The sequence below is a fragment of the Oncorhynchus masou genome, chromosome 24 (genome assembly GCF_036934945.1).
Source record: "Oncorhynchus masou masou isolate Uvic2021 chromosome 24, UVic_Omas_1.1, whole genome shotgun sequence".
NCBI classification, from domain to species: Eukaryota; Metazoa; Chordata; class Actinopteri; order Salmoniformes; family Salmonidae; genus Oncorhynchus; species Oncorhynchus masou.
The window spans coordinates 87,618,850-87,645,611 of record NC_088235.1 but is presented as its reverse complement, the minus strand read 5'-3'; the positions used below and the strand labels follow the sequence as shown (position 1 = coordinate 87,645,611).

General features: G+C 42.9%; 1 protein-coding gene across 3 annotated transcripts in view; it reads right to left on the bottom strand.

Annotated features, from left to right (window-relative positions):
* Positions 1 to 26,762, bottom strand: part of LOC135512919 (inactive N-acetylated-alpha-linked acidic dipeptidase-like protein 2) — a 270,364-nt gene that overhangs the window by 158,470 nt on the left and 85,132 nt on the right. For all 3 annotated transcript variants that reach the window (XM_064935436.1, XM_064935437.1, XM_064935438.1), the window contains exons 2-3: positions 25,280 to 25,781; positions 2,778 to 3,051 (exon numbers count right to left, since the gene is read on the bottom strand). In XM_064935436.1, the coding sequence (XP_064791508.1) occupies positions 2,778 to 3,051; positions 25,280 to 25,781 (776 nt within the window). The remainder of the gene's footprint in view (positions 1 to 2,777; positions 3,052 to 25,279; positions 25,782 to 26,762) is intronic.

The following is a 26,762-nucleotide window of genomic DNA, read 5'->3' as shown; positions in this document are numbered from 1 at the left end:
TCATACTATTTCCTTCTGAGCAAATCTCAAATCAATGGAAATCACCACTAAAAAGAGACAGTGAGATGAAAGATAGTGATATAAAGTAAGTCTGAATGTACATAATTTTTATGATACCATATTTACATAAGTATTCAGACCCTTTACTATGAGACTTAAAATTGAGCTCAGGTGCATCCTGTTTTCATGAGATGTTTCTACAACTTGATTGGAGTCCACCTGTGGTAAATTCAATTGATTGGGCATGATTTGGGAAGGCACACAACGGTCTATATGAGGTCCCACAGTTGACAGTGTATGTCAGAGCAAAAACCAAGCCATGAGGTCAAAGGAATTGAGCTCCGAGACAAGGATTTGCAGCATTGAAGATCCTCAAGAACATGGTGGTCTCCATCATTATTAAATAGAAGACGTTTGGAACCACCAAGACTCTATCTTGAGCTGGCCACCTGGCCAAACTGAGTAATCAGGGAAGAAGGGCCTTGGTCAGGGAGGTGACCAAGAACCCGATGGTCACTCTGACAGAGGTCCAGAGTTCCTCTGTGGAGATGGGAGAACCTTCCAAAAGGACAACCATTTCTGTAGCACTCTACCAATCAGGCCTTTATGGTAGAGTGGCCAAATGGAAGCCACTCCTCAGTAAAAGGCACACAAAAGCCCACTTGGAGCTTCCCAAAAGGCACCTAAAAGGGATATTTATGTTTTTGTTTTATAAATTTGCAAAAATGTCTAAAAACATGTTTATGCTTTGTCATTGTGGGGTATTGTGTGTAGATTGATGAGGGGGGGAAATAAAAAATAAATTTTAGAATAAGGCTGTAACGTAGCAACATTTTGAAAAAGTCAAGGGGTCTGAATACTTTCCGAATGCACTGTAGTTTATTGATGTGTTGCATGGCTCAAACAATTATAATTCATTCTTCAAACAGAGCCTGATTACCTTGAGGAGGATCCGCGTCTGACCACTGAGGATGTACAGCTCTACCAAGCTAAAATGGTCTTGTTATACTCCATGTTTGTCACGCCTGCTTCCGATCTTCCCCCCTGGCCCTTGAGGACGCCAGGCTGCCCTGTATTACGCACTCCTGCCACCATCATTACGCACACCTGCCTTCCCTCGTCACGCGCATCAGCGATATTGAACTCACCTGGACTCAATCACCTGTTCATTACCTCCCAATATTTGTCAGTTCCCCAGCTCTGTTCCCGCTGCTGCATTGATTGTAGTCTGTCTTTGTATTTCCCAGTTCTGACGCTGTTCCTGTCCTGTTGCATGTCCGTTCCAAATTAAATGTCAACTCCCCGTACCTGCTTTTCTTCTGCAGCGTCATTCCTTACAATGCTGTTGTTGTTGTTGATGATTTCTTCCAGCCTACCTTCCTTCACTATATTGTTCCAGAGTAATTTTCATTGTAAAGTTGGAGATGATTTGACAAGGCAGTAAAGTACAGTTGGATGACTAAGATAAAAAGAGAAGTACATATTTTCTCTGTATGAGAGAAAGATAATGATAGTCACTGCCCAGCTTTAAATAGGACTTTTACCAAATGAACCCCACAAACTCATGAAACAGAATATATTTCTATGCCATTAGTGAAAGACTGAGTGTGGAACAGCATGATCTTTGAGATTAACTTCCTAATGTCCGCTCTTTAAAAATGTATAGCTGCGCAGTGAATTTGACCTCCATTGCCACTTGAACTTCTATTTCTCTCCATACATCCTCTGATGGCTGGCTTGTGTTAAGGTGGGCTTTTAATGCTTGCATATATGTTCAATTAGGTTACAACTGTCAGTATGTTTTCCCTGCAAGAGGGGGTTAATTCTTTACTCTCTCTCTCTCTGTGATCCTGAGAATGGGGAGTGGAATGGGGAGTGGACTAATGAGAATTGCTCACTGACCCCTCCGTCACAGCGACAGGCTCAGAGATGACAGATCCCATGGAGCCTCAGCCCAGCACATTACTATGGAGTCCCCAGGCCTTTCATCCATCAAACCAGCAATATTTGTTTTTCTAAACTGACGTTTAGATATTGCAAATGCCATTTAATTCAAGGCAGCACACTGAACAGTGCATGGATCCAGGCCTGTGATGGATGGCTTTGACTCCTGTTTTGGGGATACAGATGCAGAGGACTAGGCTTGGAGTATACTTTGCATTCAGACTTAGTATTCTCCAACTGTTCTCCTGTACCTTTAGCCCACTCAGCCCTCAAGGGGATAACAGCCATTTCCTTCAGACACTCTCTCTCTGTGTTCCCCTGGAGACAGAAAACATAACCTCTAAAAATAGCCCTGCTATATTTCTTATGTCTGCAAGTGTGTGGACAGACTTGCATAATGACTTGGATTAACCTTCAATCTCAAGGATGCATTTGCGCCTGTGTCTTGTAAATATACTGACTGTAGCCAGCAGTGCTCTCATATTCCTGCAGGGAGGGGATGTTTATTGTGACTCATAAAATTGAACTGTGATGTTGATATACCTGAACTGGGAACCAACTTTAACATTTACGTCTTGACCTTTCTCTGTGGCCTTTTGGGTGATCACCGCTGTGAGGGAGAAGCAGGGATGCGAAACAAAGCTAACTGGAGCCAGCCAGGTAGAGGGCAGGGCTGCTACTACCATTCAAGTCAGGAAAATCACACACACATATGGTGACAATAGTTGGAGGTGGAGAACCAGGAGATGACTGGGGAACATAGCATTAACCAGCCTGGGGTTAGTGCATTCTGCTGTCCATGCAGAGAATGAGACATGGTGAGTGTGCTGTACCTCTAGACTGCCCGTGGCAGAGTAGGCAGCGTATGAGAAGTGTTGGTCTGCCGTGGGGTTGTTGTTGTGGTTCCTGGGGTCACACTGAGCCCCGCTGGGCAGGAAACACTCGTGGCTGGCTCGGTCCACAATTCTGCTGGAGGAGGGGCCAGGCAGGCTGAGGAGGACGCTGTAATTGGACAGCTGGACGTCTGTCAATCCCAGGTCTGTCCACTGTTGGTACAGGTGCTTAGCCCTGGCCTCCTCGTTGTCGTCTGATATGCTAATGAAAGGCCTGATGGGAGACAGAGAAAGAGATGTAGTTATGAATGTCTATTTACTACTGTGTGTGGCAGGAATCCTGGCAGATGCTTTGGAAACAGACTTACCAAAGCAATGACACATTATCAATTAGTAAACAAATAGTTAAACAAACAAACAAATAGTTTATTTTTGTTATTGTTCACACTACTGATGTTCAGGATATCTGTGACAGAATGAAGTATACTTTTTTTCATGATTTATTTTGAGGACAGTCTTGGTAAATTGGTCTTAATCCAAAGCGTCAACATAAATGTCATAATTTCAACAATAAAAAGGTAATTTGTCAAGCAACTAGTTACCAAAAAAAAAAAACATTGACAGACAGCGTCTCTCAATCATTACCAATTTCAGGTAAAAAAATTGGTGGTGCTTTTAAGCTAAAATGTGAATAATGACTGAACAGAAAATGTTCTGAACAAATGCATGCACTAATAAAACTGTGACACACCTGTGAACACATTACCAACAGATGGTTAAACATGAAGGAGAGGAGTAAATTGATGATAAAGGAACTCTTCTAGCAGTTTTCAACACTATGATATGATTTATCTACCATACTAAGTACTGCATCTAAAATGGCATGCATAGTTACTATGAATACAATACAATGTAATATGATATTTTATAACTATACATATAATTGATCATTATGTCAAAGCAGAGCAGCAAAATTATGTCAAAGCAGATAACTGAGCCAAACCACATTTAATTTAAATTCAATGTGTATGCTATCCTCTAAATCATGACTGATTCAATGTGTTCATGTTCATCTACCATAAGACACAATACTATGATGCAAAATAACAGAAATAAAAGACTGAAGCAGAATTTATTTTTCTTTAAATAAAAGCAAAACGTTTTACCCAGACCTTATATTAACTTCAGATTTTAGTCTGAGTTTTTAACTTTTTTACAAGGAGAAATTCCCTTATATATAATATTAGAAAGGTCTGGATGAGCTCTGAATGATACAGTACGCTGGGCTATTGTAAATAAATAAGTGTCCCTAAATTGAGATCGCAACGATGGACTAAATGAGAGAATATCCTTCAGCAGAAATTTTCATCAGTCTCCACCATGAGTTTTCTCCAAAATGTCAATTTTGGACCCTCAACATTCCACTTTCTCTGAATCCTGAACATGTTGGCCACTAAACACAAAGATGAAACTCCTGAAACAATCCAAAAGAATACCCAGGTTTGGATATGGACCTCCCTTACATTCTGCTGCCATAAATGGGTAGCAGTTCCAACTGAATTCCAATTCCCAATAATCATGGCAAAACAGCTCAACTGGGAGAAATATATGGAATGAAAGCCTCACAGCATTTATGGTTAAGAACGAGTCATTCATTTACATTTACATTTAAGTCATTTAGCAGACGCTCTTATCCAGAGCGACTTACAAATTGGTGAATTCACCTTCTGACATCCAGTGGAACAGCCACTTTACAATAGTGCATCTAAATCATTTAAGGGGGGGTGAGAAGGATTACTTTATCCTATCCTAGGTATTCCTTGAAGAGGTGGGGTTTCAGGTGTCTCCGGAAGGTGGTGATTGACTCCGCTATCCTGGCGTCGTGAGGGAGTTTGTTCCACCATTGGGGGGCCAGAGCAGCGAACAGTTTTGACTGGGCTGAGCGGGAACTGTACTTCCTCAGTGGTAGGGAGGCGAGCAGGCCAGAGGTGGATGAACGCAGTGCCCTTGTTTGGGTGTAGGGCCTGATCAGAGCCTGGAGGTACTGCGGTGCCGTTCCCCTCACAGCTCCGTAGGCAAGCACCATGGTCTTGTAGCGGATGCGAGCTTCAACTCAATGCCATTGGATGAACCCCAGAACATATTCCAGTCTATGCTAGCAAAACAGTCCTGTAGAGTAGCATCCACATCATCTGACTATTTCCGTATTGAGCGAGTCACTGGTACCTCCTGCTTTAGGAAGCCATAATATGACAGACTCTATGTCTCTATTCCTTCAAAACTTTTTAAAGTGCAATGTTATTCAGACATCACTATTAAGTGGAGGATTCCACATCTTTGTACACCACTACCTAGCCTGGTTCACTGTCTCCTAGAACAGTGACAGTTACAGACCATTTGGGAGGAGAGTTGGGATAAGTAGGATACCTGATGTCATCACACACTCCACCACTTGAGACAACATGATTCACAGGACTGGGGCCCAAGTCCCACACCACAGGGTGCCACTCAACAGCTTGGTTGGCTGACTGAAGCCTCCTCACAGCCGGCAAAGAGAGCTGGGATTCTGACACACACAAACACACTGGCTGCTGCTCCTGGCGATGGTCGAGACGCACTCGGCAGACCAGAAGATGGCAGAGAGCTCCGTTTGGGCCATCTGTTAGGGAGACTGTTTTAGATATCACACTATGTACTTCCGGCCATACATACACCCTGCAGACTAGGACCTACACTAAACATTCTCCCCAACAACAACATCTTACTCTACTTTAGAGTCAGTGTGGGTTGTTGAGTTGTCACTTGGGGTTGTTAATCCTACAAAATTCACAACTTCCCTACACAAATATTGCAACGAGTTATGGGAAAATAAAAGCTTCTGTTTGTGTGGGATTGTAATTGGACGATCTCTATTGGAGGCATTTTATCCTCCCAGACCACTGTTTTAGTAAATAAATACCCAAAATAAGACCTCGCTCCTGGCTCACTGTTATTACCATTTTGCTCTCCTAATTAAATGCATCTGAGTGACAGGGATTGACAGCTGGTGGATCCGTGTCTGTGGTAGATATGGTCACCGGGGGTATCTGGGTACTGTCGATCAGGGCCTAGCCAATTGATAGCAACTGTCTTTGTGGCTGTTGAACTGTGGCAGAATGCTATTATGGATGATAATGCTGGCAGGACCGGCCCCTGCTCTTTAAAAACGTGCTATAGCTCCCTGCCGCTCTACATCTGGGTCCCAAGAGAGGCTTCACTGTTGAAGCGCTGACAAAGGAAAAGATGGATGATATCCCTACCTGAACGGCTATACCTACCTGTGTTTCAGCGCAGTGTCTGACTCTTCTGTATTTCACCTTAAGATGAGATGACTGACCGTACTGCATATTAAAATGCTAGACCAGTTGTCACCAACTGGTTGATCTCCAATGCATTCCTAGTCAATCATCAAACATTTATGTAAAACAAAAACATTGATAAAGCCTTATGTTCCTTCTTCTTTTTCACACAGTATTTTCCCCGTTTCCCACTTGATTCAGCAGCCCTAGCGCCAGGAAGGCAAAGTGTTCCCATTTTTAACCATTTAATGTGTCTGAAGGTAAAACTGTGCCTATCCGGAATGTACAGAGAGCAAATCAAGTGCACCTATAGGCCTACCACTGGCCAATCAGATAGCTCAGATCACTGTGTCTGCAGTTTCCTCGAGTGCACAGCAAAGTTGCTCCTGTGAAATTTACGAACTTTCAAAACCGTTACTAGAGAGAAATTGTCAATGAAATACAATGAAGGGCTGCTGTTTGTATGAGTAAGTGTTTAAGTTGTTATTCAGCACTTCACTGTCAACATTTTTATAAGACATAAAACGTGATTCTCCCTACTTCCACTCACGCTACAACTAGCATTGCAGCTGCAATGAATGAGTAGCAAATTGTATCGATAAGCTTGCGTTGTTATTATTAACGGCTTGTGTCTTTTTTAATATTGAGGAATAATGAACTTTCTCTGGTCATAGGAGTAACAACATGAATTGGTGCATTTGGCAGAAATAATGCAGTGTGACTAAAGTTTTGCCATGAGCTGGAATACTGTGTGCCTTTTTTGGTCAATCTCAGCGGTGGGACGGTGAGAGGCAGCCTCTCCGCTGCTCTCTCCCTCCCTCCCCTCCGACAGACCATCAGATGCAGACCATCAGTCCAGTAAAATAAAAATAAAAAATAAAATGTTTATGCTCACTAAGCTGTTCCTCACAAGTAATACAACAACATTTGGAGAGCTTGTCCTAATTTAGTTGTTGACATAGCTGTGTTCTATTCAATGTTCTCTACATATATATTCATCTAAATTCCCAATTCATGTTATAAAGTTAAAAAGAATACAATATTGCTGACACTATTCAAACCAATGAGGGTTTGGAACTTTAAAGGCAATTATCTCAGAATCATCTTTTTACAGATAGAACCTTACAGTTACAAGCTCTTGAAATTATATATTATCAATGTGATCATATACCGCAAATTTTGAAATATAATTTCAAAGTGGTCTGAGAAGAACAACATTGGCAGGTAAATTCAAACATAGCCAAAATGCAGTGATAATGTATTAGACCTATAGCCTACTGCAAACACCTCATTGCTAAAGAACTGTTTTTAATAGGTTCATGTTGCATAGGCTTACATTTGAAGTAATGTTTAAAAAAATATCTGAGCGGTAAATCTCGGCTTGCATTTTGACTCAGACAGTGATCTTGACTCAGAAAAGGTAGGTGACCACCGTGTTAGACTATTCCTCCAGCATAGTTGCTGTTAGTTTGCCATAATTGGATATTGTCTAGTTACAAGATGTGGTATGCCCGTACTTAGGGGATAATGAGAATAAGGTAACAGAAAGGTTACTATCTGTTATTATCATAATTTCAAATCATCCACAGACGCTGATGTCAAAGCCTGTCAGAGGGAAACAAAAGACTCCAGTTGAACCCTTAAGAATGGATGAAGGTGAGCAATTGTCTTTCAGCACGCAGCCCCAAAGATAAGCTCCTGACATATCGTACACATCTGCATGGGTGATGTAGAACAGTGCTTAAGCGTCTCTGTGATCACATCCTGCAGCTGGAAGTGGATCCATCCAACCTGAGAGGAGGTTACACCACTGTGTTTAGTGAGATGGAGATGGGTGTGTCAGACAGCTCCTTCGTACAAAGGGAACATCCATATTTGGCAATAAAAGCCATTAGTTCGGGTGTAGAACTACAGAGTCTGTTTCCTATGTTTCCTCTGGAACATGTGACATACAGTATTACTCTTACCGAATTAAAGGACTGACATAATGCATATTTTGATGCACATTTCATCGACTACAACTATTGTTCAATGTGTTTGTTTTCATGTGAATATAGCTGTGTTTGATCACAGGGAACAGAATCACCATGAAATATGTGGCCTGTTTTTATGTACATATGCATCAAAATAAATAGTTGTAGAGCATGTATTGTAAATCAAATACATGCATCGTTAACTACTGTGCTGCATTGCATTGCATATTTACGCACACCAATAAAATCCCTTTCCATTGCTGTACCCTGCTTTACCATAATATGGTATAATATGCTATAATTAATGTCTATGTGTAGTGTCTTGGTGTGCATGTCACCATTTCAGTGTCAGTGTTCCTAACAAACATTTAGGCCTATCGGCACAAAATGTTTTATATTAAAGTGTGCCCAAGTTGCTGAGACGTGCACCAATAATAGCATTTTAGAAACACAGCTAGGAACAAGGAAAAACAAAATCTGTTTTTGCTGTGAACGTCTCTTCCACTGATCTGCCAGTGTTTTTGTCAGAAGGAGAATATCTTATCTCCAATCCAGGAAGTTATCCACAGTTTCTATTCATCTGGAGTAGCTCAGTGAGCCGGGGGAGCACAGGGAAGAGGAACAGAGGTAGATTCCAAAGATAAAGTAAGACAACCTACTCTTGGTGAGAGATAAGCCTTAGAAACTATTGCAAACCCTTACAAACTAAAACCTCACATGAGCACACAGTACACAAAGCACACCAAAGTGACACATGTTTAATATACTTACAGTGTATTCGGAAAGTATTCATACCCCTTGACATTTTCCACATTTTGTTACGTTACAGACTTATTCTAAAATGGATGAAAACACATTTTTCCTCATCAATCTACACACAATACCCCACAATGATTAAGCAAAAACAATTGTTTTTTTCTGCAGCATTGAAGGTCCCCAAGAACACAGTGGCCTCCATCATTCTTAAATGGGAGAAGTTTGGAACCACCAAGACACTTCCTTGAGCTGGCCGCCTGACCAATCTGAGCAACCGGGGAGAAGGGCCTTGGTCAGGGAGGTGACCAAGACACCAATGGTGACTCTGACAGACCTCCAGAGTTCCTCTGTGGAGATGGGAGAAACTTTCAGAAGGACAACAATCTCTGCAGAACTCCACCAATCAGGCCTTTATGGTTGAGTGGCCAGACAGAAGCCACTCCTCTATAAAAGGCACATGACAGCCCGCTTGGAGTTTTCCAAAAGGCACCTAAAGGACTCTCAGACAATGAGAAACAAGATTCTCTGGTCTGATGAAACCAAGAATGAACTCTTTGGTCTGAATGCCAAGTGTCACGTCTGGAGGAAACCTTGTCACCATCCCTACAGTGAAGCATGGTGGTTGGCAGGGGGTCTGAATACATTCCGAATGTGTATGTGTGTATGTTCAAAACAAGCATGCCAACATAAAAGCATGGATGCACTCACACACTTATGCAGCCTTCATGCACAGCTCACGTGTACACACACAGATGTGCCTGGTTGGATTGATATTGGATAGACATTCATCACCATAAGCAAGCAATTTAGTAAGGAGGACAATGCCAAATTCCCTTGACATTCAGTGCTGAGAAGACGACACATTTTTGAAGATATGGCCTTGGTGACGAGCCTTCTCTTCCACCAGGCAGGAAGGAATACCTCACTCCTAGTGGACTATCTGGCTCAGGGCCACAGCCCTTGAAGCTGTGTCAGTTTGCCAATGAGATGTACCCTTCCTGTATCAACCCAGCAGAGCTGCCCACTCCATGCGGACTCTCTAGTGTCCAAAAGGCCGTCAGTAAACTGGCATCAAGACAAGCATGTCTGTGTGTGTAAGGAGGGTTGCCTGCTGCCTGCTCAGGTCGCTTATCCCTGGATTACAGTAACTCCTGCCCTTTAGCCAAGCGCTGGCTCTCTCTGGCCTCTCTGTGTTTTAATCATTGGCTCTGGCTGTTAGCACAAATCCACTCCCTCACAGAAACTCCAGTGGAGGACTTAGCATTCTGCAACACACACTGCTCAATGCCTCAACCCACCGAGGCTCAAAGGGGGGGGAGATAAAACATGACCACAAATGCACATACAACACAAACTCATGTGGGGTTTAGGTGAATGTGTCCGGTTGAACCACTCTCAAACCCCTACGTTGTGTTTCTTTACTCTTTCAACATAATCAGGCCAACAAGTCTGGAGGAGAGGAAGGAAGTTATTGAGAGTAACAATGTAGCTACTTTTTTCAAGGAATCAGAGAAAGCAAATCCCACAGCCCTAATTAAAATCAGAAATGGGCACCGGAATTCCGCTTGGCAGAAAGTCATCTCTGCAGGCGAATGTAATACAAATGTAGAGAGACAGAGACAGAGAGAGAGAGTGAGAGAGTAAAGAATCACTACATGGTGTCTCTAGATGTACTCTCGTTCTTTAACTCTCATATTATGTATAAACAATAAATAAATAAACAACCACCTGGTATTAATGGTCAATTTGGCAATTCATAAGATCATTGAAATCTGATAGTAAAAATATATGCTTTTCATCACTCATTATTTAAAGTTGATGAGGTGCAACTAACCCGTAGTATAAGATGTTACCCAGTGGAGTGGTGAACCACAAACAGAGGATGAGAACCAAAGCTTGAACCCCATATTTTAACTGTCTGCGGTCAAGAGTGGTCTTTTAAAAAATAGAATTGCCAACTGCTGCCTGAATCCCGTGAGAGGGCCGCAGGCCTCTTTATGAATACATATACTGTACACGGACCTTCAAGGATTAATCATAGCTTGTTTCTGCTTCACTGCATTGACCACTGGCTTTATGATACACTATGACTAACAATACAATTTGCACATTGTTAGACAGGCCTACTGTATGCCATGTTAACAACCATGTCTACCCAGTGATCCATGACATCAATCTTTTGATTTATGGGGCTTGACCAAAACCCCTACCACATGTCATGTGTTCACATTGCATTAAGGTTCTGTGTGTGAAACTGATGCATTAGGGTTAGGGTTGGACAGCTTCATATCAGCACTGGGAAGGAAGGCCTGTGTTTCCTGGTAAAGAAAGAGGCCACTGTCAGATACAGAAACCCCTCTCTGCAGACAGATGAATAATCTTGGATTCAGAAGCTGTGCTTCACTTTCATAATTTTGGCACACACACCCTGTCCAAGCACACACAGAGGGCTTGAATGTCACTCTGTGCGTCTGGAATTCAAAGCTGCCTGTGAGGAAGTAGCACTAGCCCTGGTTGTGGTGCTGTGCAGCGGTATGCTTCCAGAATGGCTCCTTAGCCTCAGACCTCTTTATTTTAATCATCAGAAGCAGGACCCAGTGACCTACCCGTACACCATGAACCCACCAACAACCAAACCCTCCACTAGCAAAGACCAACAAGGAGATCAGCTATGCAGTCAATCATTTCTAACTTTGGAACAAATCCAACATATTGTTCCTGGCAAATATCTTATCATCCAGTATTGTATTTCAACTCTCTTGACACTCATAATGGGTTTCTCCTCATTCTGTCATGAGTCCTATGTATCAGAGTGACTCTCGTTGGCACAGATATTTGGGTTTGAGAGACTGCTGCATGCTGGAGCCTTGCCAAGGGAGATGTGAAATGACTGGCGTGTAAATTGGGATTCAGACACACAGTATGTCAACGGGACATTAGCCTACAGTGGCTGTCCGGCCTGCAGCAGAAGCCCTTGTCATTGACATATAGGACACTTCATTCTTTAAATAATCAGGAAGCATATGGTGGCTGAATCAGCTATGATTGAACAGCAAGCGGTTTATTGCAAGTCCCATAATCATTGTGCCATGTGTCATAGTTCAGAATACTGATAATTATGATTGATGATCAATGAAAAATAACATTTTACAGCCACCTGCTAAGCCATATTCCCCACATTATTCAAATCAGAATGAGCAAAGACTCAAACTGGTATTTTGGATATGGCTTGGAGCTACACTAGGGTGACCACATTTAAAATACCCAAATGTGGGACAACAGGATGATTTTGCGGGACATTCGCAGGACAGTGTAGCAAAACGTGGGCCGCGATCTACCAGCAAAAGGTTCAAACTGAATCTTCATGCCAAACATTTGATCTTAATCCGGTTCATGGGAATATGCATTTAGATCTTATTTTAATCACTTTATTTGTGAGCAAACTAGAGTAAATGATGTTAACAAACTACATAGCTTTCCTGTATTTTGTTTCAATCCAAGCTAGTTCTGCCTCGTGGCGTGAGCTTTTGAGTTTTGGCCCATGATAGTGTTTTTTTTTTTTTACTATTCAGCTAAAAACACCAACAGTTGGTGTTTTTGATGTAACAGTAACGTTATGCTATTTTATTTGGTTCTGTAATGTAGAATACTAATGAATCATTAAGTGATCTTCTGAGACATTGATTCAGCTTTGACCTACCTTTAATAATCTAGCAACATTATGAGAAGTGGCGGAGCAACATTCCTATGTGCTCCAGCAGCATTTCACTCTAAAAACCAATTTATGATTGATATGGAAAAGTGGTCCGGAAGCTCCGTAAAGAGGGTGTGACGCAATGGCTCTGGCCCTGGAGGCTTGCGGAGGCCAAATCGAGCTCTGTACAGAGATGCTGCCATGCGCTTCCAAAATGTTGTAACAATAATGAAATTAATGAACCCGCCACATGGTCTTCCATTCCTGTGGAGGTCCTCATGAGAGCCAGTTTCATCATAGCACTTGATGTTTTTTGTGACTGCACTTGAAGAAACTTTAAAAGTTCTTGAAATGTTCTGTATTGACTGACCTTCATGTCTTATAGTAATGATGTAGAGTCATTTATATTTGCTTATTTGAGCTGCTCTTGCCATAATGTGAACTTGGTCTTTTACCAAATTGGACTATCTTCTGTGCACCTCCCCCCAACCTTGTCGCAACACAACTGATTGGATCAAATGCATTAAGAAGGAAATAAATTCCACAAATTTACTTTTAAGATGGTTCACCTGTTAATTTAAATGCTGGTTGAGAGAATGTCAAGAGTGTGAAAAAAAGAGTGTGTATTATCTTTATTTTCTTCAACATTACAAAATGTTTCTAAAATAAATGTTTGTGTTTCTTTATACTCTCATTTTGCTTTCTGTGGCACACACTACTGGTCAACATGAGCTAACAAAATAATTCTGAAGTGTATCATGCCTTGCAGTCCCAAGATAGAAGGGGGGACAGAGTTTCAGAAAGCAAGAAAATGGCCTTGCCGAAATCCTCCCCACCCCTTCTAATTTCCTTAATTTTGTGGCTAAAGTCAAATACTTTCTGTGGCACACATCAGAGTCAAATACTTTCTATAGAACAAACTTCACGTCAGGATACGCAACCAAAATGAATAATTAATGTATTTGTGTTATATTAAACATAAAGGAGGGAGTAAAATGTAGGCAAGCAATAAACATTTCAGAACAACTACTAGTCAAATAAGACATGGGAGAGATTATCAATTTTGTCAAATAGATTTATTTATAGATGAATACACTTGAAATAAATAGCCAAACCAAAAACTGCATACATTACTCGTACCTTCCCCGCGATCAAACCAACATAAAAAATTAAATGAAAAGCACCCTAACGTGATCAGGAATCTCAATTAGCAAGCAAGTCGCAGCAATGAAGAATTGAGTGCGTGTGCGTTCATGCGAAGGTGGTGGGAGAATTCTGGCAGGGGGGAGCTTTTCGGCACAACACCGGCAGTAAGCACGCAGCCTTACTGGAGCAATGCATCTGAGTCAGTAACAAGCCATGCCCTTTCTCATACACACACCACACAGCCCTGCTCTGCTCTGCTCCATAGAGAGCAGCCTCCTCCACTCAGCATACTTAGTTATCCGCCCCCACCATTCCTTCACTGTGCAGCACAACTGTAAGTACCTTCACTACCCACTGACTGTAGTGTCTTCTAAATCTGGGTGTACTGGGGACTGTAGGATGTGCACTAAATAGGGATTTTATTTGGGGATCAATGGTAATGCAAAGGGGGATTAGGACTAAACTATTAGCCCATGGAACCAGGAGATGGAGGCTCTACACACAGTGTAAACATCAAATAGTGGGAGAGATTAGCACCAAGGTAAGGAGGTTGTCGGGGGAATGCACTCCCCTATATTAGATGGGCCCTCCTTATCACTTTCTAACACATTCCTTTCTCGCTGCGTCGTCTAGTAAGGTCTTTTAACGCTAACCAGCTCCCCTTCACAGAGGTGAAATATGATTATCGGGACAGAATGCATTTTTACCAAAGGCTGGCAAAGGAAGAATAAAGCATCTTTGGTGGGGGTGGGGGGTGAGGGCATGGTGCGGCCCAGGCAGGCAGCAGGAGCCAGGTGAGAAGAGGGCCATTTCCTGGCTGCAGACTAACAACAGATTGCACACACAGCTGCACCCCCCCCCAGCCCAGGGTCTCTCCATTGGGCTCTCAGGGGGTGAGACCCTCAGTTTGAGGCTAACACTCACGCTCACATAAGCATAACAATCACACTGATCTGTCCATGTGAGTCATCCTCTGTTATCATTACCTGACCTAGCTTACATGGAGGAAGGAGGAAAATAACACAGCAAAATGAAATCCGGTAGATTAGTTATCACAGTTGAAATGTCAATGACTTTAACAACATCAAACAGGATGTGTTTTGTTCCGCCGACATGGCTCCTGTGCTAAAATACAAAATATATATGTTTGTTCGGATCAGGTTGGCTGAACATAATTTCCCTTTTATTTGACCTGCTGGGAACCAATGAGAACGCTCAAACGATGCTATAGACAGAGCTGGCATAACCACCATTGTTTCATGTGGGGATTCTAAGGACTTTTTTATTCAAGACATCTGCTCACACACTGAGAATGAGTTCAAAATGACAAACCACCTGCAGAAAGAGAAGCGTCTCCCGGACTGTTAATGTCACCCGTCTCGAGCGAGGCAAGGCTTCTCCCATTGATCATGACTTTTACATTGTATTGTGCCAGAGAGAAATTAATTTAAAGAATTCCTTGCTTTTCATTAATCCCCAAACCACCCAAGGCCTCTAAAACAAAATCTGACAGAAATAGGGGACTAGAGAGCTCTGAATTTGACCTGACATCTGAACACAAAGGAGAATCCATGACAAACTGAATTTCAACAAATACAAATATTTTAGAGTTTAATCTACTGTATCCAACTACAATGAAGTCAAATGGGAACTTTTCATTTTATGCAGACTCCTTAAATAGTTTTTACACATTAGTGCATTCCAGTACATAAGGATGAAAGGTCCTAGAGTGGCCAGAGTCCTGGGGGAGACTGCTGGAGTGGTCTGGTGGATTAATCATCATCTAGGGGAGGCAATTAAAACTCAGGGTTACAGGGGAGGCCAGCTCTCCAGGTGTGGAGAGAAGAGAGAGGGATGAAGGAAGGGAGGAGAACCAGGGAGAAAGAAGAGAGAATGTGTGTGCGTGCGTGTGTGTAGGGTGAGTGTGTGTGTGAACATTGCAGCAACAAGCCTACTAAACCCAGGCCAAAAGCTCACATCTGAGCCAAGGTGACATCTGAAGGCAAATGTCCCCGGTGCTGTCCCAAATGGAATGGCCTGAGTGAGACAACCGTGTGTCACTGCCACCTTGACAGGGAGGGGACCTCTCCACGGCACACATGCACCACTCTTACTCTGCTCCAAATCACTGGCACTCAGTTCATGTGGTGAAGATAAAAGAAAAAGCAGCAAGGAGGAACATTTGCAGCTGATATGTGGCAGAGGCCTGTGGCAAAAACATCACAGCACTGTGTCTATGTGATGAAGGGAAAGATATGATCATATCTGTGGGCAATGGGCTACATTGGAAAGAGGACAGCATTTACCTCAACACCCAATGTATGAAGTGTCTTGTCTTGTCTTGTCTTGTCTTGTCTTGTCTTGTCTTGTCTTGTCTTGTCTTGTCTTGTCTTGTCTTGTCTTGTCTTGTCTTGTCTTGTCTTGTCTTGTCTTGTCTTGTCTTGTCTTGTCTTGTCTTGTCTTGTCTTGTCTTGTCTTGTCTTGTCTTGTCTTGTCTTGTCCTGTCCTGTCCTGTCCTGTCCTGTCCTGTCCTGTCCTGTCCTGTCCTGTCCTGTCCTGTCCTGTCCTGTCCTGTCCTGTCCGTCCGACCGACCGACCGACCGACCGACTCACTCACTCACTCACTCACTCACTCACATACACACATACAATTGTCCCTGTCATTGGTGGTGTGGAAGCTCACTGTTTTAAAAGGCAGGAACCAGATGGCCTACTCCCTCTACTCAACAGAGTATGTGTGTCTAAATGCAGTGTGCTCATAGCTCAGCTATGTCTGCAGGACATTAATGGGCTACAATCAGATATGGACTTCGTACATTTGCATAAGCAGAGACACACATGCAAGGCAAGGCAATGTAAATTATTGAATAAAACAAAAAAAGGCTGTTATTAAAACAGAAAAATATAACTTCAGGCTCAATTTCATAATTCACAATCCTAAAATATTAAAATCCCTTTACAAAAACTTTTTTTACAGCTGTGACCATATTGATGTTACAGTATATAAACAACTGCAGTAGTTTCTAGAAAGCATATGTAATGTCCTCATCCTGGCTGGATAAAACAGGAAAATAACTACCTGCCACGATGTGTGTGGCAATTATTATCAATCTCCCTGGCCCTGAAGGCAAGTTCACTTCAAAAAGCCACATACAAGATCTCTCTCCACTGGCTTTGGCACAGAGCATGAGGTGGGTCCTCTGTTCCAGGTATAGTTCCTTAACATAATGCTTAGCTCTTTAGGCTATAGTCATGAATAAAACAACACATATCCTAAATCTGTTCTATGGAACAGTGTACAGAAACTCTTGACAACTCATTTCATCATAGTATTATCACAGAGCCTCACCTCCCCAAATAAACAAGTCAGGTAAACAAACAGTGATATTAACAACTCAATGCAGCTTCAGAATTAGTTCTAAGACCCTGCTACGACAAATCAAAGCCTGGCACTGTACTTCATCCTTTGTACCAATAATGTATAAGAATGTATGATGGGGCTTTTAAGGCATTTCAACTTAAAATGGGGTCGAGGCGCCTTTCAACTCCAATGAACAGTATGATGTTTTATTAACATGCCGTCTCGAAATAGCACAGGGCCTTTGCTCTCCGAGTGTGTTCACAGGAGGATAAAACAGATCCTGATGACAGCACCTTGACTGCTTCTTCAAGGCTGACTTCAGCTCACGATTAGCCATAGAAGGCCAGGGCCTCAATTCTTATCTAAAGAGCTTTGTGTTTATGCACACAAACGTAGGACGCCTGATGGCGCTCAGGGTTCAGCTCCAACGCCGCTCTCCCTGCCACAGCACAGCTGCAGTAAAAGCCTCTTTAGAGGGGGGAGTACAACCCTGCACATACTGTACTGTATTCCAGGAAGTCCATTCAGACCATGGCCCTGCAGTGAAACAGCGAGAACCTCTAGTATGCCCCTTTCCCTTTCCTTTCCTGGCCTAGAGTTAGGCCATGAAAGGATTAGACAATTTACCCACAGTGCAGTGGAGTTGTTCGTTGAGACAACACGTGTCACTCATAGTAACTGTCCAGAGGCCCATTGACTACAGCAGCCCATTGACTACAGAGGCCTATTGACTATTATCCGACAGTGCTGGAAAATAAACCAAACATGCACGGTGAGCACTGCCATGCTGAGCAGCATGCTCCCTGCTAGTCACTCCCTATATAAAACTCAAAGCATTGTCATCGTTTACCTCGGCATGTTGGGTGCTGTTTTTCATTCTAATGTAGCAAAGAGTGGATGATTCAATAAAGAATGTCTGAGATGAAATTCAACACTGGCAGCACAAATGATTCTGTATGGTAATCAACCTGTTACTTCACATCTGGCATACGAGACATAATGCCTATGTAATGCCTAGCGGTTCAGAGCGTTGGGCCAGTAACTGAAAATTTGCTGTTTTGAATCCCTCAGCTGACTAGGTGAAACATATGTTGGTGTGCCCTTGAGCAAGTCACTTAACCCTAATTGCTCCAGGGTCGCCTTCATGAATGGCTGATCCCTGGCCATGAACCCACTCTCCGAGGGTGTCTCAGGGGAATTGGGATATGCAAAAAACATTTTATTGTTTTTAAATAGGACAAATGTAAGAACCACCTAATTATTTTTATTAAGATGGTAAATGCAAATAGATGAATTCTTAATGGCACCTGTTCAAAGATGTATTCCTACAATATATTTGAGACAGTGCCCTCTAGTGAAACTACCTCATTATTCCCTGTATAATACTTGTATATGTCAAGTATCTCCCCTTTGGGATATAGCCATGTTGTTGTGTGGAATGGCACCTAACAGAAAGAACTTAGGAGAATATAGTGGCAGAGCGGTCTGTTAAGGCTTGCTGGGTAGGGTGCACCTCTCTGTGGATAAAACAATTAAGCTAAGAGGAATGGGTGGCAGGCAACAACATATTTCTTAATGGAAAGAAGTCCATCGATCTAAGAATCTGCTTCTCCAAACATGCTCCACTAATCTTGGGTAGACAGGCTGTTCCAGTTGTAACAAGCACAAAAAAATCAAGGCTTCCACATGGACAACCAATTCAGTGGGGACCAACACATTTACAGTACCAGGCAGTGACTTGTGGATATCTGCACCACTCTGATCCAACCATGCCTGGAGTATGCCAGTGTGTTGCTGGTAGTCTGCACAAAAAAGCAACAAGCTGCACTGGACAGGGTACAAAAGAAGGCAAGCAAGATGATAACAAAAAACAGAGACATCCCACTGACCCTCCATCACTACAGTCACAGGGTGAGCAAGCAGCAGTAAGATTGGTCACCAACCTGACCACCGTCTACATGATTTTCTACCACAGAGACAGGGAGACAGCATTGGTAGTCCTCTGCATTCAGATAATTTGCTTCATTAACAAGAACTTCATCCAAACCCTTTTTAACACTTAAAAGAAAAAGAGGGTTATAATAAAAATGGAAGTTAAAACCATTGACGTCATCATCTATTGATGCACTGAGTGTGTTGAACATGACAATTACACCATTTTGATTGACAGGGGCATTGACTGCCACAGGAAATAACAGCAATCAAGTCATCCCTTTTTGTAAAAAAACATTGTCAGGACAGCCTCCCTTAACATACTTTATGGATGTCGACTGACAGAGGGAGACAGCAGAGCTGTAGTAGGAAAGAGGAGAAGACAAAATAAAATACAAATTAGAAAAGATGTTCAGTTTGAAAACATAACACTCAATGCCCATCACAATTAAAGAGTATTCAAACAGATGGTACATATGATTTTTTTTTCCCTCCCCAATTTCATGGTATCCAATTGTTAGTAGTTACTATCTTGTCTCATCGCTACAACTCCCGTACGGGCTCGGTAGAGACGAAGGTCGAAAGCCATGCATCCTCCGAAACACCACTTAACCAAGCCGCACTGCTTCTTAACACAGCACGCATTCAACCCGGAAGCCAGCCGCACCAATGTGTCAGAGGAAACACTGTACACCTGGCGACCTGGTTAGCGTGCACTGCGTCCGGGCCGCCACAAGAGTCTCTAGTGCGCAATGAGACAAGGATATCCCCACCGGCCAAACCCTCCCTAACCCGGACGAGGCTAGGACAATTGTGCGTCGCCCCATGGTCTCCCGGTCGCGGCCGGCTGCGACAGAGCCTGGGCGCGAACCCAGAGTCTCTGGTGGCACAGCTAGCACTGTGAAGCAGTGCCCTAGACCACCCGGGAGGCGGGTGAATACAAATATTCAAATCTAGTATTTCATGTTTGTAATTAGAATAAGTGCATTCATCACCAAAATATTCAGAACTCTGTAATTTGGTTTCAATTGTTTACGGTGAATCATGAATGGTCATTCTATAGCATGGCGGCCTTGGCACTGTAAAAATACGACCAGTAAATGGTGCAGCTAAAATGGAGAAGAATAAAAAATGTATCCAAAGTCTGCTACTGTATGTGTAAGAATCACCCCAGCAGTGTCACCCCGACACAGCTGTGTAGAGCTAGAACTGTCATTCACTCAGTCATTGTGATACCTGAGCTGCATTGGGACCTGCTTTATAAAAACCTCTTTTTATATTGAAGAGTGAGATCTCAATAAAACATATCCCCAACCGTTTGGCTCCGTTCACCCACCTCATTATTATTACTCATTAACTTTTGAACTTCCACTCACTGGGATGGATTACAACTGTGATGGTGACCTTTGACTTCCAATGGACAATCAAGTCTGACTATGATCACAAAGATGGTCATCGGGAGACTTAGATCTAATGACCTCTATCCCATGACGCACCTTCACCTTCATATCATTGTATTACTAGTCAGAGACTATGGCTGGCACAATTATGTGAAGTTTAACCGATATACTAAAGGTCCAATTGAAGTTGCACATTTTGTTAAGTAATTGCCATCTGTAATGTTGTCTGTTCCCATTCTGAGGTACAGTAGATTATTAAATATTGTGCTGTCATGCAAGGAAGGGCTGGGCTGCAGGAGTAGGGCAGAGGAGGCAGAGTGAAATATGACTACAGTGTTGGAGTGTGGCGTACAGGAGGCAGGAGGGAGACATTACCTTGGTGTCACCCAAAACGATCTAATGATCAAAATGACCTCAGCAGCCAGAGTCACTTTGGTAATCTCCTGCTTAATCACTGTTTGTTTTAAATGTCATGGGCTCACAGTGGATCCATCCGGCATGGCTGATGGGCCGTGGTTCTGACTCCTGACACCCGTAGCCTACTGCTCCCTTCCACCACAGAGACGAGCTCCCTAGTTTAATTGCTTTTCACAAACCAGCACCCTGGGCTTCACACTCGTGGACGTTTGGTTGGACTGAGCCAAAGTCGTGCATGCAAGTGCTCATCCTGCTAGTTGCCATAGCAGCAATCTGTTTCCCAAAGTTGATTTTCAAGTTCTTCTTTTAAAAACAAATTTCACTGCTTCTAAAAATCGACCTGAATTGACCTGAATGTTGGGGGAGATGGTGGTAATTGCTGGTGCTTGTTGAAATATTGGGAGCGCCAATTTGGCTTACAATACTTTTCAAGTCCTCATTATTTCTACACTCTTGCGCTGGAGAGAGTTTGACCAATCTCTGTCCTGTCTCATCATGTCACTGCCTCCCTCGCCCATCAGACGACTGCTATGCAAGTTCCATGTTCACCAAATGGACGCTGTTTGACATTATTCTACATCCTGCTCCACCAGGAAGTAGGAGCTGTGCCAGGAGAAAATACAATGCCATTCAAACATACCATTATGTATCTGTCTGCTCAAATGCAGTTTCTATTTAAGAAGGAGAAAGTACTGTCCTGTTGTCCTGGGAGTGACAGTGGGACTAGAGTAGTCTCCTGCTTATTGATGGCCATTGTAATGCACCATTATTAATTATGTTTCACACCCCCCGGGAATATCAATTTCATTCTACAGCAATCGATCTCAACTTGTATCCTAACAATGGGTCTTAGCCTTGAGTGAGCAGTGGTCGTACAGATTCAGCAGAAGCTGCATGCGGGCATGCACACACAGTCTCTCATTGTCTCTCTTACATACACAATGAACAGACACAGCTCATACCTTACTGTCACGCCCTGATCTGTTTCACCTGTCTTTGCGATTGTCTCCACCCACCTCCAGGTGTCACCCATTTTCCCCATTTGTGCCTGGGTATTTATTCCCGTGTTCCTTGTTTGTCTGTTGCCAGCTCGTCTTGTCATGTCAACCAGTGTGGTTTTCCGTGTTCCTGCTTTTTCTTATCTCTCTTTTGGTAGTCCTCCTGGGTTTGTCCCTTGCCTGCCTTGACCCTGAATCCGCCTGCCTGATCATACTGCCTGCCCTGACCTCGAGCCTGCCTGCCACGCTGTACCTCCTGGACTCTGACCTTGTTTGTGATCTTTTGCCTGTCCACGACCATTCTCTTGCCTGCCCCTTGGACTAATACATATCAGAGACTCAAATCATCTACCTCCTGTGTCCGCATCTGGGTCTTGCCCTGTGCCTTTATACTTACAGCACACTAAGAATTATTACAGCACAAAAAAGTGAAACCTAAAACATTGGGCATGCTGAAATACAGTACCGTACTATGCACACTATACTGTATATGACCATATATAACATAATTACATTTCTTTAAATCTCCTTTTAGATTTGTATTTACATCCTACATTATTCAGTATACCAAACATACTTTTATTGATTTAAGTGTCACACTATAATAGCTGTATGCCGACTTGGCAATGGTTCATGTTGACAACCAATTAGGTCATTATTCAATTCCCATGCACCTCAAGCATTTCGCATATGACACTATATTCCCACAACAATATTCCGTTCTTTTTATTCAAAAGCTTTCAATTATAATGAGATGTCTGTTAAAGAATGCATAATATCCTCACTAAGTCTAGGTACTCTACCAAAGGAATGTTACCAGTCCTATCACCAGGTTATAACATAAGCCCCAGGTTACCTTGTGGCGTAGTCCATTCACAGCCCCCTCAGTGGAGAGAGATTCATTAAGAGGGAGGGGTGGAGGGATGGAAAGAGATGTATTCTAGTCAGAGCTACAAAAGTCATAACACCCGTGCACAGGTATACGGAGGTGTGAGTCTCATTTCTGGGCATCGTTCTATATTTTTATAACTACGAACCCAAATGTGTTAAAAGTAGATAAGAAATATGTGGTACAATAAGACTCTTACTGTATTTATTTGTCATATTCTAGCTGTAATCAAGATAGCGTTTTGCGACTGCTCCACCTGTTAGAGAATCAACATCATTTTTAAACGCTGCGCTTACTCACAAGTTTCTCCTGTTGAGTTTATGATTGGCACCCTACCAGCCGGGTTAATATGGCTCCAGTTGATGATTAATGTAAGATTGTCTATATAAATTCAATTTGGCACCAAACCAAAACAGACTACATTTGCACAGAGAAACAGTCTGGCTTCATCTTTTCATTCAAATGGGTCTGTCTCCAAGGGGAATAAAAAAAGAACTGACAATGTTATGGGCAATCTAGGTCAATGACACATAACAGCACATCCCACAATACCTTTATGAGCCCAACAGTGGTAGAAAGCCATTCTTCATGATGGGCACACACTGGTTGAATTAACATTATTTTCACATAATTCAAATGAAATTACGTTGAACCAACGTGGAATAAACTCTGAATTACCGTCTGTGCCCAGTGGGTAGCTACGGTATTTGGCCAGGCTATGTGTACTGTGTTCTGGCCTGCTTTAAAAGCTGCCACCCATGTTTGACACTAAACCTAGACAGTTTGTAGCCCCCCTCTCTGTTTGGAGATGGAACTGACCAGGAGACCAAAGGTCTCTAGCAGTATCTTCTTAGGTCTTCCAGAGCTCTGTTACAGTAATCAGTATGTCCAAACAGTTGTTATTTTCTTCTACACAAACCCTCCTTCCTTATCCGCCTAGAGACATGACCCTTAATCTGACTTTGGGATTATTTATTTCAATTGGTGAGGATGAGAAATGCTCCCAACATGCTGGACTGTATCAATTACAGGGCATAATTAGTGAGTGAGTGTCTCGGGGAGATAAAGAATAGCATTAGAGAGACACAAACAGAGGGAAATTTACTTCTTCCAGGGATTTTCGGCTAATCCAATTTCACCGAGACTGTTTATGCGCCTGCACGTTTCTTTGAAGTGTAAATGGTAAAAGAGGCAAACACATACAGTAATGAGCCAAAGAAATATCAACGTCTCAGCATAAGAGTCTATACAGGGGAAAACAATGGGCCTTTTGGCAGGAGAAAATGCTCAAACATCAGACTATTACATACCGTTGTTCATCATAGCACACTAAATCCCACCCTTCTATTTATGTATAGTCAATCACCAAGCACACAGTACACTGACTAAATAAAGTTAATTGTAGTCTACTAGCCTCCTGCAGAAATCTGAGTGGTCACAAATAAAGTGGAAAGAGCTGAGGCATCCAAGCAGGACAGAATGCCGTTAGTTAATGTGGGAGAAGTACTGAGGATAAAACCATTTCATGTAACTATTTTATTTTATTTTTGAAACATTCTGAGCTAACACAATATCCCCTCTCCCCATAGAGCATCAGTTTGGGAGAGAGATTGCACGATTCCCTCTGTGCCATAGCTGCAGGAAGTAGGGGTGCTGAAGGTGCTGAAGCACCCCCTGATTTAAAAATAAAAACATTATTTTTCTTCACAAAAGTCGTGCACTGGGCCTTTACTAATCCCATATTAGCGGGCTGATATAGCCCCCACCCACAAACAGGTAGTTCATCCAAGGTATGAACTATGAGTTGGTGGCTGAATGCATGATCATAATGTTAGTTGAGGTTACAATACTGTGTCTTTCTCCAAGAGAATCTGGGCTCTGCTGTTGGCCCTGCCGCCTGAAAAATAAATGTGACTAAATAAATAATAAATACACTAAACTGCAAAGCCTGTTTGGGAGTCAGATTGTCTCAGTTCAGTTGAAACTGAGTTATCTTTCTGACACAAATATACATGTACTCCATGATCCTTGGCACCAAAACAATATCATGCCACCAGAGGTTTGTCAGCATTTAATTTAACATTACTACCTGCTTGGGCCCTGTCCCCGCCTGTCAGCTATACACAGCTGGGCATGGAGTGAACAAGGCCTTCTTGTCACTAGTGGGGATACAGTGTGCTACAGTGTTTGGCTGGGAGACTGTCTTTGCTAGAAGGATGCAGGTCCCTGAGAGACTGTTACAGAAAAGCCCACATCTGCTTCCTAAGAATGTCTAACTTTCACTCAGACAGAGAAAAGCTTTCAGAAGGGGCCGCAAGTTTATTGGCTGAGAGATCAGCAGCAAACAATGTGCTCTAAATCACCTTTGCATGACCTGGGAGAGCCTCCTTCTCAGAGAAACACTTCCAAATGAATGTAATTTTCATGCAAATCATCTCAGCTCGCTACTTATTGTTCTGCAGCTGCGCATAATGCCTCCACACTAAGAAGATGCATTACCTGTAATATTATACACTCTGTCTCTAAACGGTCTACAGGCATTGAGGCAAAACAGAGAATCATGGAGTAATTGGTGTATATGTGAAAAGGCCTACCTACCTGTGCAGCGCCTGGATCTTCTCAGCTGTGATGTCCCTCAGCAGCTCCTCCAGGAGGTCTGTGTCAGTGGGGGGTTCAGGAGTGGGCTTGTCCGTGCTGTGGGCGTAGTGGCCTATCAGTAGCCCCAGGATAAAGAGCCCTACACCTGCTAGCAGGTACTTGACCAGGCTGCAGCTGCTTCTCCGCTGGCCCTTGGGTGGAGCCCTGGTGAAGTGGGAGATGTAGTTGGGGTCCTCCTGCAGCCGCTCAAACCTACCGTGTGGAGAGACGGACACAGAGGGCTGGATGGGCTCCAGGTCTGGGTCTGGATCAGCACGGTTGGAGTTACCCACGGTCCGATGCTCCACACACTCCAGCTGGAAGCGGTCCAGGCCTAGTCCCGGGTCCTGTAGCTCCTTTTCCATGTCCCACTCCAGGTCCAGGGCGGATGCCTGCAGTTCCTCCCGCTCCAGAGACCCTGTGTGGGCCGCACGCACCTTCCTGTACGCCATGCCTTCAAGACCTGGATACAAACAGATTACACAGAGGTCTCTGTTATTATCCCAGGTTAACTAGAGCACTGAATGAGGGGTTGCTTAACAGATAATCAATCAAATTGATGAACTTAACCTTTCAGTATATCATACAGACCTACACTGAGAGAGCCTGTGCAGTTGGACCTATGCACTGCATTACCACTGACGCGCATGGCACACACATTGTTTTCTGGGCTACATCACCATAACAATTGAAAGGTGATGTATTTATGTGGCCCAGGGGTTGAACTCCAGCTCCCTAACTAAATAGTAAAGAGCATTCCCACGAAACCCAATTAGAGCATGCTCAGTTCACTACAGCTGCTGAAGCAGATCATTAAGGGAGATGACTGAGTGGGATCAAATTCATAAAACGGAGCTCAGTATCTTAGTATATCATCAGATTTAACTGTCCCTTTTACTGACACTGTTATCAAACTCCAAACAGAAGCCCAATCGATAATAACCAAAAAAATCCAAACTGCCGCGAAACTCAAAGGCACACCAAAGCCACTTATTCTTTCAAAGACATTGCTTTAAAGACTTTCTTTAAACAGACATTAGAGTGGAATCTGTTGCTATGAAAGTTATACTGCATCACCCTGAGCAGCAAGAGAACACTACGTGATCTCTCTGAGAAACACTTTTCTTCAGAGAAAGGTTTATCTAAAAGAGAAGAAAAAAATATAATTTTCATATGGTCCCTTTCACATTGTATACTTTGCAGTCAGAATGGTCATTTAATTTTGTGTGGGTGTTTCAGGGAGAGGAGGAAGAAAAGCTTGTTCCTTGCTTAAAAAGAACATGCCTGGATCTGACATCACGTGGCTGTTTGGGGTTTTAGGCTCAGTTTCAATATAAGCACTTTGTGACATCTGCTGATTTAAAAAGGGCTTTACAAATACATTTGATTGATTGATTGATGGTACGAATGCAGCATAGACATAGGCCTGAGAATTTTCCCACAT